Raw genomic sequence first — 17910 nt, forward strand, 5'->3', positions numbered from 1 at the left:
ATTCTACACTCTCAATACCTATTCATTCTACAATCAATTTAATCACCTTTCAGACAAAACATATTACATCCTTATTCCCTAACTTAGCGGTGTAGTAGGTACATAATTAATTAGTGTGATCTATTTACTAATAATTTCTAACATTTTTCATCTTCTTATAATTCTCTAACTTCTCCATCCACTTCGTTTCACCCAAACTAGCTATATATCATTTTTCTTTTTTTCTTTTTTATATTATAGTAAGGTATAGATTCTATGTCCGCAAACTGTAAAATTCACCCGCCATAACACAGGGTCATCCCTAGCATGGAGGGTGAAATATCACAAAAAACCACATGTACTCTCTAAATCATGTATCAATAAAATAAAATAAATAAATTACTCGTATTTCTGTGAATAATGGTGCAGCCACACGCAAAGCTCACATCAACAGATAATATAAAGCACAATAGCGCTCGCCATACAATCCCATACAGACCCGACACACGTAAAAAGATAACGCGCTATAAGTGTGGTTCTGAACTTCGCTAACCGAATTTATTTTACGTAACCGCTCCCGACGCGATATTTGAAAAGTTATGCGTCCCCCTCTCCGCCGTAAAAAGGAGAGGGGGTCATTTTAATTGCGGAGCTACCAACTAAGTTCCGTGTTCCCTTTGACAGCCATGACATAAGCAGCCTAATAATGCATTTCTTATTTATTATGTTAGCTCATATCGTCATGTGTGCTAGTAAATTTAGAAACATAAAAAACTTTATTTGGCAAACATACTTAACATATATTTAAAATATAAATATAATCAATATTTGAATTTGAAGTAAACAAATTTTCGCCCTTTCAAAATTAATCATATTTTTAACTCAGTATGTTTATTTGGTAATATCATTCGGTTTTTTGATAAAGTTGGACGGCCCGAAACCTACATAGAGAAGCTTCTAGTTTGTTCGTTTGTTGATTGTTTTCAATTGTTTTACTGGGTAATCTGGTTTGCTCTCGTCAGCTCTCGTGCTCTCTTCTCGTTCCCTGCCCTGGTGTTGGTCCTTGCCGCCTTTGCCTTCGACATTTTTAGAAATCGACGTGAGCTTATTTTACAATAATTTATTATATGTCGCTTTCGTCGATCGGCATGCGAACTGCGAATTTCCTGATTCGACGGAGAGGTTATGTCAGGTTATGTGAAAATGCGCTATTTACGCGCAGATTGTTTAAAATCTAAACAGTTTATAAATAGCATTTATAATTATATAGTTGGCGGCATCATCATCTGAGGATGAGCTGTCCAACAGATCCAGCAATAGGCGACAAGTATCATCCATTTCGAAAACGTGCTCAAGCTGTCAGTAAGTAAAGTTGTCACTTTGACAGATGAAATTATGTTCCTCGGCCGCTCTCGAATTCAACTGACCCCCTCTCCTACCATAGGAAGAAATATTTGATAGCGTCGTGTGTCGGTAGAAAAGATGATGCGCTGTACATTAACTTTTGATGTGAGCTTTGCGTCTGGCAGCACCATTAATCCCCTTTCAGGCCAGGTCAGCAATACTCGCAACGAAATGAATAAAATTGTTTCTAGGTGATTAATTGTTAATTGACTTTACTTTTAATAGATAAATTATTCATGCAATAGCAATTTTGCGCTATAGAATAAGACGTAATACTTGTCCTGAAAATATTGTTGTTCTTTTATCTTCGTGATCAAGCTATGACACGACAGTTATTTATAGATTGTACAACAACTTCATGTGCATATTAATGAGCGTATATACTTTTTTGTGTTTTTTTTGTATCAATATTATTGATTGAATCTTACCTAGTAGTGATCTTAGAGTTGAATTATTCGATGTTTTTGGTGAGATGAGAAAAACTAATCATTTATCTCATTGTAATAACTGAAAATGGTAGCAATGCCCTAGAAATTCCAGATCAAAGCTAAGTGATATATAAAAGCTAAAATGTCGTGATACCAGAGCTCATCGTTCGAAAGTTCTTGCTGATTCAGAAAAATAAAAAATTTTCTGTTAAAGCTAGTTACACACGCTGACTATAGTATGAATATATAAGCGGGCACGGCCATACAATCCTATACCACCGTCACAGTTATACTACCCGTCTGTGTAGAAAAAGAAGAAAACATGCATTTTAATGGAAACAAATGTTCTATTTGGCCCAATGGCACAATATTCTGTCTCACTTACACTCGCCTAACATCGTAGATTTCCATCCCATTTGAATATCAAAAACACAGTTTATGGCGAGCGATATCTTGATATAGGTCACGTGCGCATATTATATTCCTCGTGTGTAACAAGCTTTATATATTCACGTCCAAGTTATGATCGAGTAGTTTTTTCGAAATACCCAAGAAAGGGTAATTAAATAAAGTACCTACCTCCAATTTCATCGAGAAAATATTTGCTGAAACAATGGATCGTGGAAATTAGTGCGTGTCGGGTCATTTTTTATTCTTTCACGTTAAACGTCTGCTTAGAGTAGTTAATAGTTACCTCGTACATAACACAGTCTTGTAACATTTTAAGCATCGAGGTTGAACTTGTGACCAAACCAATACCTATATATTATTGTAATCCACGGTAGTCACAAACAATGCTATTTTAAAATATATTTTTGAATAATAAATTAAATAGGTAATGGTCCCAACTTCTCCCAACCGTCTGGAGCCAGTGAAACTATGGCTTCCCCAATTGGGGTCGTTGTGATGTTGAAGGTAGTGATAAGGGAGAGGGGAAGGAGATACCTAGATAGGGAGTATCTGGCTATCCAGATCTGGTCACCAAACACGGCCAAAGCCATTTCAATCAACGTTTCAATTGTGAATGGTGGTCTTACCGATGGTCTCGATAACTTGTCATCGTTCCCGTGCATGAATACTTGACAGATCGTTGTTAACGTTATCGATAAAACTTTGCAGCTGGACCCAGAGTGATCGACAATCATCCTCGACCCTGTGAGAGACCTTTATTTATAATCGAAACGTTAATGATACGGTTTTGGCAATGTTTAGTGACCAGAATCGAATAGCACTTCCAAGCCTTCTTGTTTCCCATCTCTTTCTTCTACACCTCCTTTTTACTCAACAAACCGCTCTTAGATAGAGCATAGGACAGTGCAAATGGGGCATGTTAATAAATAATAACTGTGTGACTTCAAATTGAATGGAATAAGCGAGTGACAGTAATAAAATGTTAAATTAAAAACATTTTAACCAGAGATTCTTCTTCGATGGCGCTACAGCCCATATCGAGCTTTGGTCTCCTGCAACAGTCGCCTCCAACTCCTCCTGTCCTCAGCGGCTGACTTCCAGTTTGTCACCTGGAGAAGCTGTGCTGCATCCCCTCTTACCTCATCTTCCCACCTCAGTCTGGGTCTTCCCACTTTTCTCTTTCCAACTGGGTGACCAGTCAGAATTCTTTTTAACCAGAGATTACTGAGCACAATTGGAGTTATGCGCTACGTATGCGCTCTGTGCCATCTGAACGGTGCTGCTGGAACTAGACGGAGTGCGTATCGCTTGATGCTCAGAGGTGACATCTGATACAAATATTTTTTTAAATAACCCTTTCAACTTCATCAATAGACGGATATTATCGTCTCAAATGACACATAATTTTTCTGGTGCTGCAACATGGCAAGCTTTTAAGGAAGACAGAAAATTAAAATACGTATTTACTGATATTTGACGGCCGGCGTGGTCTAGTGGTATACGCTTTTGACTACAGATCCGAAGGTCGCGGGTTCGAACCCGGCGTGCGCAAATAAATTTTATTTGATTAATTTGTGTTATTTCACAATTAATTAATTAAAAATAATATATAGTATATTTGCGGCACGTTCCAGAGTGGAAGATACTCTCAGTATCGCCCTGGTGTAAGACCACCATTCAGAATTGAAACGTTGCTTGAAATGGCTTTAGCCGTGTTTGGTGACCAGATCTGAATAGCCAGGTACTTCCCCACCTTCCTCTTCCCCATCTCCCTCCCCTCCCCAATACCCTCAGCCTCACAACATACCCCAATTGGGGATGCCATAGTCTCACTGGCTCCAGACGGGAGCAGTTGGGACTCTTGTGCGGTATTACTGTAAAAAAAAAAAAAAAAATTATGTTTTTGTTTCCAGGTATTCGGGATAATATGTATGGCCTGCGCCTCCCCCGCCATGCTGGCTGGCACCCACTGGTTCCTCTTCGTAGTGGTCATGTCCTTCATCTCTTCCCTCATCTGGACCTTCGTCTACCTCCTTGGAGTGCGGGAGGCACTCAAGTTACCCATCAACTGGATATTGACTGTAAGTACATATGTTTGTAACCATTCAGGTATTAGATCCAAACGTCCGACAGTTGTCTCTGTCATGTGGTACTTCCACTGACACCTATGGAGATACCTTCTCTCTCTGGTTTCAATCCTGGGATTGGTTTGCAGCAATTGATACCTTGCGAGATACCTTAAAACTACATAAATTATACTTTGAAAATATACACTCTAACGACATCTGTTGAGCGGCACTGAAACTACGTATATATTTACAGACACTACAGTTTTGAAATGAGAATATTGGTTGGTTCCTACCGGGATGTCATTTATCCAGTGCCTACCTTTCGATAATCTTGCTGGAATATTGTTTGTAATTTTAATAAGAAAATTAATAATACGCCCAACTCCACTAAAATATTGGCAGTAGGTATTTACCTACATTGACTGGCAACTCTGTCCACCGGAGGCACAGGTGTAGCGCGGCGTAAAATCCATTAAAATGTATTAAAGAGAACCAAGCCGCACAACTCAGATCAGCAACATCATCAGCTGTAGGCAGACTGATGGAACCTAAGCGCAAGCCAAATACTAAGTTTGGTGATCGCGCTTTCGGAGTATCTGGGCCGAAGGCTTGGAATAAACTTCCTCCGGAACTAAGATCCATAACAAGTCCAACAGAATTTAGGTCTAAACTAAAAACTTACCTTTTTAAGCTGTCGTACCCTTAAATTAAATATACCATTCCTAAGAGAAAGTCCAGTTATATTCAATTTTTCAATTATGTCCTTAATCCTGTATCTAAATTTCGCTAATAAACAATTAGATAATGTTAATTAAGTGTTAATCTCGAGTGACCTACCAGGTAAGTATTGAACTGTATATTATCTCCATAAATAGTTAAGTTATAACATAGATCACTGTACAAATGTATTATAAGTTTGTACAGCGCCCTTGAGGTGATTTTGCACAAAAACGGCGCTATAAAAATCATCCAATTATTATTATTGTTATTATTATTAACTCTAGCCGTTAGGAGACAATAGTGTAGCATACTGCCATCAAAATGAATGGGAAATGTCAGAAGTTGGAGGTATTATAACTATTATACAGTAGTGGGGATGGGAAGGAGATGGGGAAGAGGAAGGTGGGGAAGTACCTGGAAATTCAGGTCTGGTCACCAGACACGGTTATAGGCTGTAGCCATTTCAATTAATTGTACAGGGTTTTCCAATAAGAGGTGTTATTTTGAATAGCTCGCTATTTCGGTAGATGTTACTTTTGAAGCTGTCATTTTTTGACATTTGACAAGTAAAAACTACGCCATTAATAAAAATGGAACGATACACGCTTCAACAACGCATTGAAATTATTCAAATTCACTTGAGTGAATCAAATGCATATCATCTTGAGTGATGATGCCCATTTCCACCTCGGTGGCTTCGTCAACAAGCAAAATTGTCGCATCTGGGGCTCGGAAAACCCAAGAGTTATTGTTGAAAAGCCTCTCTATACTCAACGTGTGACGGTTTGGTGCAGTTTATGGTCCGGCGGAGTAATTGGACATTATTTTTTCGAAAATGAGGCTGGAGCAACAGTTACGGTGAATCGATTGCGCTATCGAGAGATGATTAATGATTTTTTATGGCCGGAATTGGATGGTATTGATCTGTACAACGTTTACTTTCAACAAGACGGCGCTACGTGCCACACAAGCAACGAACCCATTGATCTTTTACGATTGATTATCAAAATAACACCTCTTATTGGAAAACCTTGTATATGGCCAAGATCACCCTTAATGGGTGAAAGCCAAAATAAACAATAATAAAATGTTTAACTTTAAATAAATACATAGAATAATAACTCTTTCAAAGAAAAAATAAATAATAAAAAATAATTATGGTATAAGATTAAATGTTTGACATTGGTAGAGGGCTTGGGGGACAATCAATGTAGGTTGAATTTGAATGCGTGTTGGCTGAACTGGAAAATGTTCACGCGTGTATAGTCATAACGGAATCAATTATTTCACCCAACGCGTGTTGTACAATGTACGTTGTGTATGTTTAATAAATCCATGTTATATTTTTTTGCCTGTAACGACATCTCTAAAATATTTACGTATCCATCCTACCGTGTTCAAGAGCGTGATCTGTTCATATCGTTGTTGTTGTTTATATCAACGTAAATGTATAATAACCGTTATGTTTGTAAACAAAGTAAAACACAACAAAGAAAAAACACTTGCGTTTAACGCCTAGGTATTAAACGCTTCTAGGTCAGGAAAACTGTACATCGTATTTTACAATCCAATAATGGTGAGGTACTTTTGTGTACAAGATCAAAAAATATGGGATTACAGATTCATTTTTATGAAACTTTTGGAGGACGGAATGCGGTTGGCGCTACAAACAAAATTGTACAAAGAAGCGAAGCTAGCAGTCCACAATGGAGTATTTGTACCTACCCTGATGTATGGCAGTGAGCCATGGAACTGGCCGAACTGGAAGGACGAAATTAGATTGAATCCTGTAGAAATGAGATCCCTGAGGCATGTGTGTAGTAAAACATCTATGATCGTATGAGAAATTTGTTCGCAAAGAATGCAAGGCTGATGTAAACATAATAAGTAAGATTAAGAAAGGGACACTTAGATGGTTTGGGCATGTATAGTGAATGAACGAAGAAAGGAGTGTAAGGAGAATAAATATGTAACGCGAAATGTGGAATGGTAGAAAAAATCGGAGACACCCGAGGAAGACATGGCACTATCAAGTGAACCAGATAGTCGGGCCATGTCAAGAGTCGGAATAACAGAAGAATATGTATGAATGTGATTGACGCGAGGAGTGCGTGCTAAGACCGAGTTGTTTGGCGGTCCGTACTCTCTGCCTACCCCTGCGGAAGCGGCGTCATGGTTTTTATATAAATAATTATAATAACCCCACACAGGTGGCTCTGAGGAAAATAATTTCCCTCACGGCCTATGTCATCTTTGAGGATGCTGTGAGGAGGGTCTTTTTAAGTAAAGGAAGGAGAAGAAGTCCTGGGAAGGAAAAATGTATGAGGGGTGTGTAAGAATCTAGGTTTGGAGATTTTATGTATATTGATGTTTCAGGCTAGTAATTATTGCTTATAATAATTTGTTTTTCTTTGTGCTATGCATAAAAACCTTGTTTTAGAAACATTAGTTTAAAAAAATCAAATGCAATTAGGATTCTGAATATCCGCAAACATTTCTTCGGTCGTTAGGAAAGCCTAAACGACAATTTCTAGCCAAGAAGGTATTTACTTCAAGATTTCTGCATTGTCGATCAATAATGCGCAAGATTGTCGTGTATATTGCTTATGTTGTCAATATATTGCTTAAATTGTCGATATATTAGCTGGCCTCTCAGAAGCTGGGCGTACTGTACAGGGCCCGCAGATAATTTAATAGTACACAACTGCTGACCCTGTACAAATCGCAAGTGCGCCCTACTGTCGAATTTGGCAGCCATCTCTGGTCCGGAGCCCCTAAATACCTGAAAAAAACCCTTGACTCTGTGCAAAAACGGGCGGTCCGTTTGATAGATTCCCCAATCTTAACAAACGGATTGCAATCTTTAGAGCACAGGCGACAGGTAGGTATGCTGTCCTTGTTCTATCGGTATTACAATGGAAGATGCTCTGAGGAACTAGCGTCATTGATCCCTTTGGCACCGGTGCGTAGTCGGGATACACGCCAAACGCGCGCCCAACATTTGTACACGGTTGACATTTCTCACATGAGAACGGGTCGCTTCTACGATTCGTTCTTAAGTTCAACAGCTCGGCTGTGGAACGAACTGCCGGCCTCTGTGTTTCCTCCCTCCTACAACATGGGACTCTTCAAGACCCATGTTCACTCCTTCCTCTCCACAAAAAGACCCTCCACACAGCATCCCCAAAGATGACATAGGCCCTGAGGGAAATTATTTTCTTCAGGGCCTCCTGTGTGGAGTTAATATAAAAAAATATATATATATATATATTCCCTTGTCTCGATGGTGAGTTCGCCCGGCTACCGATATTACGACAATATTGTTGAGCCAAATCTGTTTTATTCTCACTATGTTACGAAATACCTATGTGCTATGTGTTTCTATTCGCCACCTATGTGCGTCGTTTATAGAAAGGCAATAGTCTACCTGCTACCTGCTACCAAAACTCATCATTTCAAACGCAACAATAAATACGGACAGCGAACCCTAGAGTATAACGTGCCCAAAATAATAATAGAAGTAATATCAAAAATGCGAATTACTAAATAGATTCAGATATATGCTGAAAACATGGCTTCTAAGTAGAGATACTTTATACTAGTCATCACTATTTGTTAATAGTTGTTATCATTAACATGTAGATTTAATCTTCAATAGTTCAATTATTTGATTATTTGATTCACATTTGATTATTTGATTCACACTAAAAAAAACAATTACTGTTACATATGTATGTAATAATTTATATTTAGATTATTTTATCTAGTTAATCTTTTATTTTTTAATTACGTTTCTTTTTCCTGTATTTTGTATTTTTATTTATTTACTTTGTATTTTTATTCACTTTTATTATTATTGATATATGTAATGGTAGATACTGCTACCCGGCTCAGAACAGATATTGTCTAGTGAGTCGGGTAGCGCTCATAATATGTAAACAAATATTGATGTCAATAAACGCCCGGGTTACCGGCAAATTTCCAAAAAAAAAATCTAATCTTTAAATAGTATCAAATAAAGTCGCTATCCGTGTCTGTCTGTTTGTGCGCTTAGTTCTCCTAAACTCGCAACAGATTTTGCTAGGGTTTTCAATATCGTTTAGAGACTTTCTGCCGGAAAGTTCAAATATATAAAAAATGCATTATTTATAGAAAGTAAAGAAAAGCAAAAAACTCACATGTACTCGAGCAACTTCGAGTACATGTCAGTTAGTTATTTTATATTAGGTACGTGTGTCAAAAACAATAATTCATATATTTATAATTATTAATAATACTATGTTTATATATTTACATTGTAATCGAACGTGGACATCCTCTTGACAAACTGTTTAATTGTAGTTAAGGCGATGCCATACGTAGTAATGCAAAATCATGTGTTTTTGGTTTGAAAATTTGGTCGCCTAGAAATGTTTCAGATGCTTTAATTAAATTTTTGCGAGTAGAATACATCTTGACCTTTGAAATAATCGAGTATTTTTTAAAGTCTTTTTATAAGCCCAGAAAAAAATAATGTATAAGGCCTATGAAAACTGCTTTAAAGTTCAAAATCTCCTACTTACGAACCCATTTTCGGTTATGATTTTATTGTATAATGTGGCAAATTAAGTTATTTATAGAATGATCGGAAAAAAATTAAATATTTATGCCTGAACATCCACAAAATAAAATAAAAGGTACTTTTTGGCAATGTTTTTTTCTTGCATAAATCAAAACAGGCGGATGGTGTTAAGCGTGAATTTAAACCTTATCGCCATCTACGTAGAGTTATTATTGATAGCGGCTCAATGAAAAATAATTCATGACGTAGTGCATCGCCTTAAAACAATAAATATATATTTTTTAATACTTTCGATATTTTTTTAAGTTTACACAAGTTTGCTAAAGTTATCGCATGCGATCGTCTTGTGAATTTGTCTTGATGGGCCTCGACAATGTCAGTTTTTCCTGGTTCTGTTTGTTAACCAGCACTTGTTGCTTATAATTTAATAGTTTATTTGTTTACCTTGTTTCAGGAACTGTTCAACACCTCCCTTATCACGATCATGTACATCATCGCCTTCATCGTCCAACTGGCCGTGTGGACTCCCCCCTATACCTTCTACAGGGCGTCCAACCTCACAGCCGGTGTAAGTTTACTTTCTTATCTCTATCATTATATTATAATCTTTATCCCTTACTTGATCCGATTGAAAAAAATCTTCAAATCACGGACTCTTAGGACCGGTTGTTTCGGAGAATTTGAACAATTCATCAAATTTCAACGTTAATTTGCGAGTTCTGTGAAAGTCCTATTCAAGTTCAGATATTATATCATTATAGGCTAGTTGCTTGACAGAACTGAAGTAATAACAGAACTAGAAAATATCTTTCACAGAACTCACAAATTAACGTTGTAATTTGAAGAATTGTTCATATTCTCCGAAACAACCCGTCCTTAATGCAACAAACTATTACGGTAACGTTACTCGTAAATGACGAAAACAACAACAAAAAATCTTTTAAAATGAGTGGGTTTTCTGATTCCAATTTAATCCCCTTAAACCCTTACCGTCTTACCCCCTTACTAATAAACGCGGTGTATAAGCAGAGGCGGATTTGCAGTCTTGGCCGCCCTAGGCCCCAGACCATGTAGCCGCCCCTTTCTCAGTACCCATCATAAGTTTGGCGAGGGCGGCTGCGGGGCGTGGGGGCGCGCTGTGTGCTGTGTGTGAACACGCTCTTGCATATCGCTATTTTGTACGTAGAATATTTAGGTACTTAGGAAGAAATTTCTTGTTATCATCTATGTCTTTTTTTCACGATTGGCCGCCCCTAATATCTGGCCGCCCTAGGCCCGGGCTTACATAGGCCTAAGGGCAAATCCGCCTCTGTGTATAAGGTATAAGCGAAAACTTAACTCATTAGCGCGGCGTTTGTACGGTTAAAGGCCTTCTTTTCCACACCATCGTTGAAGGGACGTATAAGAATCTAATTAGTCAGACCGTTGCTAACTAGATTCTTAAACGCCCGTTCAACGTTGACGTGGTAAAGCCTGGTTTAAGACCGTAATTTTTACACCGCGTTCATAAGTAAGGGAGTTAATCTTTTCTTTCAAAATGGTAGTCGGTATTTTTATTCTTTAGGGTAATATATTAGGTGCCTACTTATGTTGTTTTCTTTTCTAAGAAAACCAAGGAAGATTTTAACGTTTATTGTCTAATCCAGTTTCCGTAACAATGAAGAGATATAGTTACATCATAGCGTAAAAACAGATTTCCAACAAAAATCTTCTGTTACAAATATCATGTTTTCAGCTAACATACATGCTTCAAATTACAAGTAAGAGAAATTTTATCTCCATGGACATTTTAACATGTTACCGTTTTTTAAACTAAGGTTTTCTGGAAACCATCGACCATGTTGTGGACCGTTTGAAAAATATTGTACCAAGACATATTTCAAAGTCCACAATTTTACAATTGTGTTTTATTGGACTGGAAACAATAATTTACCGATTAGTTACTACATTTGTCTGCTAGTTTACTATGTATTACACATACATCTTCGTTAGCATCGGAAATAAACTAGCATTACAAATTATCATAAACGTTATTCCAGTGATAAATAGTACAGATTAATGTAAAGGTAATCGTGAATGATACATACGTCTATTGTATTCAGTAACCGCGGAGGTACTGCAGTGGCGTAGCTAGGTAACCAAGGGCCCTGGGGCAAATTAAAAAATGGGGCCCCACTGCTATGTAAACTGATTAGGTTTTATCAAATAAAAATATGAAATATACAAACACTTTAAAAATGCTAAGCTACAAGCTCTTTTTTGTGCACTGCAGACTGCAGGGCAGGTAATAAAAATATTAAACAGCAACAACATAAATTACAATTAATACTTGGTAAAGGTTTGGCTAATAAAACGAAATAGAGAAGATTCAAGGGTTTATTATATAAAGGTCGGGCCTACCAACTGACTAAATAACTATTATATTTACATTTTTTTCCTAGCTTTAGTTTTCGCAAAAGTATCAATGACTTCGTCTAAATCCAGGCTTGATGCGGTTTTGTTTTCAATTGCTATTAGCGATAAATGTCGGAGTCGAGTTTGGCCCATCTTATTTCTTAAATACTTTTTAATTATTTTTTAAATGACCTTCCAGCTGCCGCAAAAGTGACAGGAATTGTAAAGAATAATAACATTAGCACTCCATATTTGCTCATTATTTCCTTACATATAATTGGTGAACAGTCCATGATTGAGTTAGTTGAGGTAAATATTAATAAATTGAAGTTAAAAACTAGGGCCTATTATATCTGAATATTTTCTTTGGAATTCGTCACACTTTTGTCACACTACTTCAAAGTTGCTTCATAAACATGTAATAAAAATGTTGGTGTTAGAAAATCGAATATATGACAGACTGCACTCATACCAATAAAACGTGTATCTAATTGAGATATTACTGTGTCTAGTACATTATTGAAAATCTCAATTTTAAATATTTTTTCTCGGTTTGGAAATCGGTGATCAGCAGCTAATTCATCAAAATGTTTTTTAACTTTTCTTTGCCTTTTTTCTTAAAAATGAGTATCAATACCATATTTTCTTGCAGTTTCACTGGCTTTGCACTTGAATAATTCGAAATCATTTCTATAAATTTGCAACTTTGCTTTGGTCTCTGCTAAAACTTTACTCGCCTCGCCTAAATTGATGTCGCATTTTTGTAAAGTTTTGGATGCATAATTGATGTCGTTCATTATACACTGTGCATGAATTCGCAAAGCAACACGAACTCGAAATTTAGCATTTTTGTTTTAAAACTCTCTGCTTCACTACGCTCATCTTTATTAGGACTCTTTAGAACTATTTCTGATAATGCTTTGATAATATCAAAATAACGAAGTTTTATTGCAGATATCGTATTGACCCTACTGGACCATCTAGTCGGATTTAGTTTTTAAATGTAGAGTATTGTAGAGGTTTATGGTTCCTCTAAACCCTCCGCTCTTATGTGTGTCATGCAAACATCATCCACGTTCACATGATCGGCGGCGGAGGTATCTCCAACTGCAATAATTGTCGAATCTTCTTCAGTAGGCTTCTCAACCAACACTGCAGTTACCACATTATTTGAATCACAATAAATAGAAATATTTTGGCCAAATGTACTTGCAGAAGGCTGACTAAAAAACTTGTCAATTTTGGGCAATTTTTGTTTACTATATTCTCTTTCTTGGCGTTGTTTGCGTTTAAATGCACCACTTGGTTTCTTCATTTTATCTATATTTTAATACGCTACAAGTGTCGTTGGGGAATGACGCACTATCGTCAAATTGACAACACTGCCAACCTACAGAAAAAAATTAGGGGAATTCCCTAGGCATTACTTTTGAATTTCTCTCAACTGAGTTGTCATGATTAAAGTGGGGTTGCAAGATGCAACCTGTCATATTTATTTTGAAAATGGGAGAAATTTCCAAAAGTTCAGTTCGATCGAGATTTCTGGTAAGGATTCGAGGGCCCCCTGAGCTTGAGGGCCCCGGGGCACTGCCCCGCGTAGCCCCTAGGTAGCTACGCCGCTGAGGTACAGGTCTGTGCGAACTAATTACGGTTAGAGATACTAATTAAACTGTTGTTTCGCTTCATAGGAAAGAAGGTCACGGAATATCTGCTTTATATTCAAGGCCGTAACCTGACTGAATAGGTGACGGGTGACTTCATCTTATTACAGACACTGCAATTATTATTGAACAACGCCCCTTTTTAAAATCTTCATAATATTATAAAAATAAATACTCTACCGTTTGGATTGAAATGCCATTGTTATAAGTATTATAACCAGTGCTGCCATCCAGCGGGTTTGCGGCGAGGATTTGTCCAAAAGGTTAAATTTCCGGAAATCTGTTTTTACACGTTCTAGCTACATGTTTTAAAAGTTTACTATTATTGTAACCATATAAATAGAAAGAAGTTTCCACGGCGCATGTGAAGCACGAAAAAACATGTCTTCGTTTGCAAATAAGTAGCTTTTTGTAACTTTACTTACGGTTTGTTTTGGCAGTTTTTTTTTTGGAAGCCCATTGATACGAAGATTGTATGACACCACTTGATAATGTCGACAGTTAGAATGTGATTTTAATGGCGTGTAATATTATTATTTCAGAGTTTCGGACTGTTTAACGCCCTGGTGTACGCAGCAGCCGTATACTTCTTGTACAACGAGCACAAGGCGGTGGGCCCCGCCACCTCCTGAGTGACACCTGGCGCCAGCGGCCGGTACTAGTTTAGCAGAGAACTACACCACCGAGCCTAGTTCGGACCCGCACCCAACATCGCCGCCCGACACTAGCGCCGCCTGGCCTCAGCCATAACAATGATCAAACAAGGGACTACCCACAAAATAAATTAAATTTAAAATGAATGGTGATTGGATATCCAAAAGCAATGTCACGATTGAAATGCAGGAACTTTGTATCATTTTATATTATTTTGTTACAGTTTGTTACAAAGAGAACATATGCCATTATTATGACATGCTTGCATTATTGTCAATTGATTACTACCATATTATAAATATATCATAAATATGATAAAGTTCATCAAAATTTTACACAATAACCTAAAATTTGCACTTTAAAAAATCCCTTAAGCTGTTCTTCTAGTTTTGTGTAAACAACTGATTTCTGGATCCTATCTCTTTCATTTGATAAAATATGTTTTAAAATACGACAAAGTACAATATAATCATTTTAAAGAGATTCTTGCTTGCGCAGTGGTCTACTGTATCGCTGGACTACTGCGGGGTGTGAGGGGACTGCGAGTAGGTAGTACAAATTTTTAGAACCATTTTGAACCAATATCGGTGTTCATCAACAAAACATTCAAACATGTGCTCTTTAAAATGATTTGCCTGTATTTGTATTTGAATGGCTTATTTTTGGAATGCAGACACATTCGTGCATTTAATTGATTTTTACATTTCTTTAATCGATAGCTATTGCATTATTATTTTAGTAGAAAATACATATTATTTTCTTGGAAATGTTTTACTTTTTGATCAGGTGTTGTAGTTAGTTGTTAGGATGTTCTCTGTTATAATATTCTAGTTATTATTTGGAAGGCATTCTTGTTCATAAATGCAAATAAAATAACAGTGGAATCTCACTAATTCTGCACTAAACCTGACTGGAGAAATACTGGAATGCATGAAATACTTATAAAAATCTTTAAATGCAAAAGTATTTCTGAAGTGCCAGATTAGTGAGTAATGCTTTGCTATTAAAAGCAGTTCCTCGATAACTGATTTATTAAAGTCATCGGTTTGGTAAATATTGTTTTCGCATTGTTTTCTGTATTCATTTTACATTATTTTAAGCCTTTTTGGATTGTTGGTAAGCAATTTTATCAAGTGTAAGGGCAAGAATGTTTACCAATAACTTTTAAAAGGTCAACAAAGAGTATGCCTATTCGAATAGTGCCTTCACGAAAAGTGCCTTCTTGAATAGTGCCTTCTCAAAAAGTGCCTTCTCGAATAGTGCCTCGGTGCTAATGCATAAACAATTTTATTTATTTATTAATTAGTTTATAAACATAAGATATTAACAAAATAATTTAACATTTTAGTTTGTACAGTTTTATAGTTTAAAAGGATTTACAGTGTAGAAGTGTACAAATTTCGAAATATTTTATTGTTATGAATTGCATCTGATTTATAGTGATCTAACTGTTCATACAAAACATAAACCACATTCAGCAATAATTTATGAAAGAACTTCTGACAAAATCTTTGATAACAAATTATTATTATTATTAATAAACTTCCGTAACTTTTCTTTATATTAACACAATTTTCTATAATTGAATCAAACAGAATATTAAATGGGTTGCCAATACTACAAAAACAGTGCATGTCACATATATAGTCTATTATTTAAAACAAGGATTTTTATTGTTATTACTGAAGATAGGTTTTGAAATTATACCTGTTCCAATTTTCATATTAAGAAAGCTAATCTTCAAACGTTTTACGAATCCTTGAATGCATTGAGAGAGCATAGAATTTGTTTTCTGTGGCAACCCTGTATTAATATTCAAGTAGGAATGATTAAATAAATTACACGTGATATAGAAATTATTATATTACTGAATCTTGTTGAAATGTTACAATGTAGATGTAATTATTATTATTGAGGGTATTATAATATTACATATATATTATATGAAATTCACTGCTTAGTAAAGTTACATTATCACCAACTTCCATCTTAAGGGTAAAAGAATTCATAATCTGCTCTTTCATAGATGACGCTAATTTACGCTTAAATACACGTTTTATTAATACGCATTATTTGTTTGCGTCCGTACATACACAATATGAGTAGTTTTGTCAGCGTAAAAACTCGATTCTTTCAAGTAAGGCCTACAAATACAATAATGGATTGAATCACCCATACAATATTGTCTTTGTATGCCTTTCTTGAAAGAATTAAATTTTATATACAGACGAAACTATTTATTAATATGTATTCATATTGCATATGTACGGGCGCAAATAAATAGTTCATCTTAATATTTTAAAACATAACTTTCTATAAGTGTTTTTTCATAAAATAATTAATTTTTCGCCATCTATCAAAGCGTAGATTATAACGGACGTTACATTTAACCTTAAATTAATCATCTAGCTATCTTTAAAATATAATAATATATTGAAATACGAACCCTTTCTCATGTAAGAAAACATGTTATTTTGTTCTGATTGGTTTTTACTTTTATGATTGTTTTTAATATTATTGTTTTCATATTTTGCACTAAGAATTGAAGCGAATGTCGAGACACATTATAGAATTAAGTAAAGATGAAGTGTTTTATTTATTTCCTCGTTTCTTATAAAACTTTTGGACTTTGGGATCTCATATTTGACGCCTGCCAAGAAGGGATGTCACAATTACGCAACTCCAAAGCTATGCAGATTGAGGAATATGTTAGTGTTGTATTTGCAAGGTTTACATGCGTGAATACGCAAGGCGTATATTTGGTGCCTGTCGGGAATAGCTTCCGCAATCTAAGCTTTGCAGATTACATGAATTCCATGGACAGGCCGTATTTCGGACCTACGCTAGATTCTGCAATGTAGATAGCTTCAGAGCTGTGAGAATTGTGTGAGTGAGATACACCAGGCCAATCATGCTCATATCTACATAGCTTCAGAACTGTGAGAATTGTGTGAATGTCGGGAATGCAATCCCGCAAGAAAATGCCAATCCAGGTATTTGCGGGACTGAACAATCTTAGTCCGGCTGGATCCAGGTATTTGCGGGATCCAGCAGAGTGGACTTAGATATCTAATCAATCGTATAATATAGACCTCGATCTACCAACCTTGTTTTTAGACTTTTAAATTTATACCTATAATAAAACAAGTTCTTTGGGACATTTTAAATGATTTATTAATATTTAATAATATATACCTTTAGTTAGACATAGGTAAAGTTTAAGTTATAAATTGGCAAAGAATAAGATGAGACATAAATTTACATAACATACCCGCCTCGGAACAGACTTTGTCTAGTGAGGTGGGTAAAAGAAATCTATGTACACAAATGAAAATAAAATAAACGCCCAGATTGCCGGCACTGAAACTGAAACTGAACTGAAACTTAAATTTAAATAATAACGTTCACACGGTAAACAATATTCTTGTACAATGAGCATCATAAGTTTAATTAAACATTATTTTGGAACTAGTTTCGTAAAAAAGTTAAAGTATTAATTGTGTCATCTGATAAACGGCTTCTGATATTGGACCCAAGGCAGCCAGCGGCTGAAAAAGCTCCTTCAGCTTCCACGCTGGTTGGCACAATAGTCATTAGCGCATTGTAAGTGAATTGAAGGTAATTCTCTG

The 17910-nt window shown here is 36.1% G+C and overlaps 1 protein-coding gene across 1 annotated transcript in view; it reads left to right on the forward strand.

The window, feature by feature from the left end:
• The window catches only part of LOC149421377 (plasmolipin), an 87523-nt gene extending 70074 nt beyond the window's left edge, over positions 1-17449 (forward strand). The window contains exons 2-4 of the mRNA XM_089634366.1: positions 4136-4303; positions 10027-10140; positions 14170-17449. Of these exons, the coding sequence (XP_089490492.1) occupies positions 4136-4303; positions 10027-10140; positions 14170-14259 (372 nt within the window). The 3' untranslated portion in view covers positions 14260-17449. The remainder of the gene's footprint in view (positions 1-4135; positions 4304-10026; positions 10141-14169) is intronic.
• The last annotated feature ends 461 nt before the right edge of the window (positions 17450-17910 follow it).

Source organism: Hesperophylax consimilis, chromosome 8, assembly GCF_061612785.1.
Source record: "Hesperophylax consimilis isolate HC1 chromosome 8, BYU_Hcon_1.0, whole genome shotgun sequence".
In the NCBI taxonomy this organism is placed as follows: Eukaryota; Metazoa; Arthropoda; class Insecta; order Trichoptera; family Limnephilidae; genus Hesperophylax; species Hesperophylax consimilis.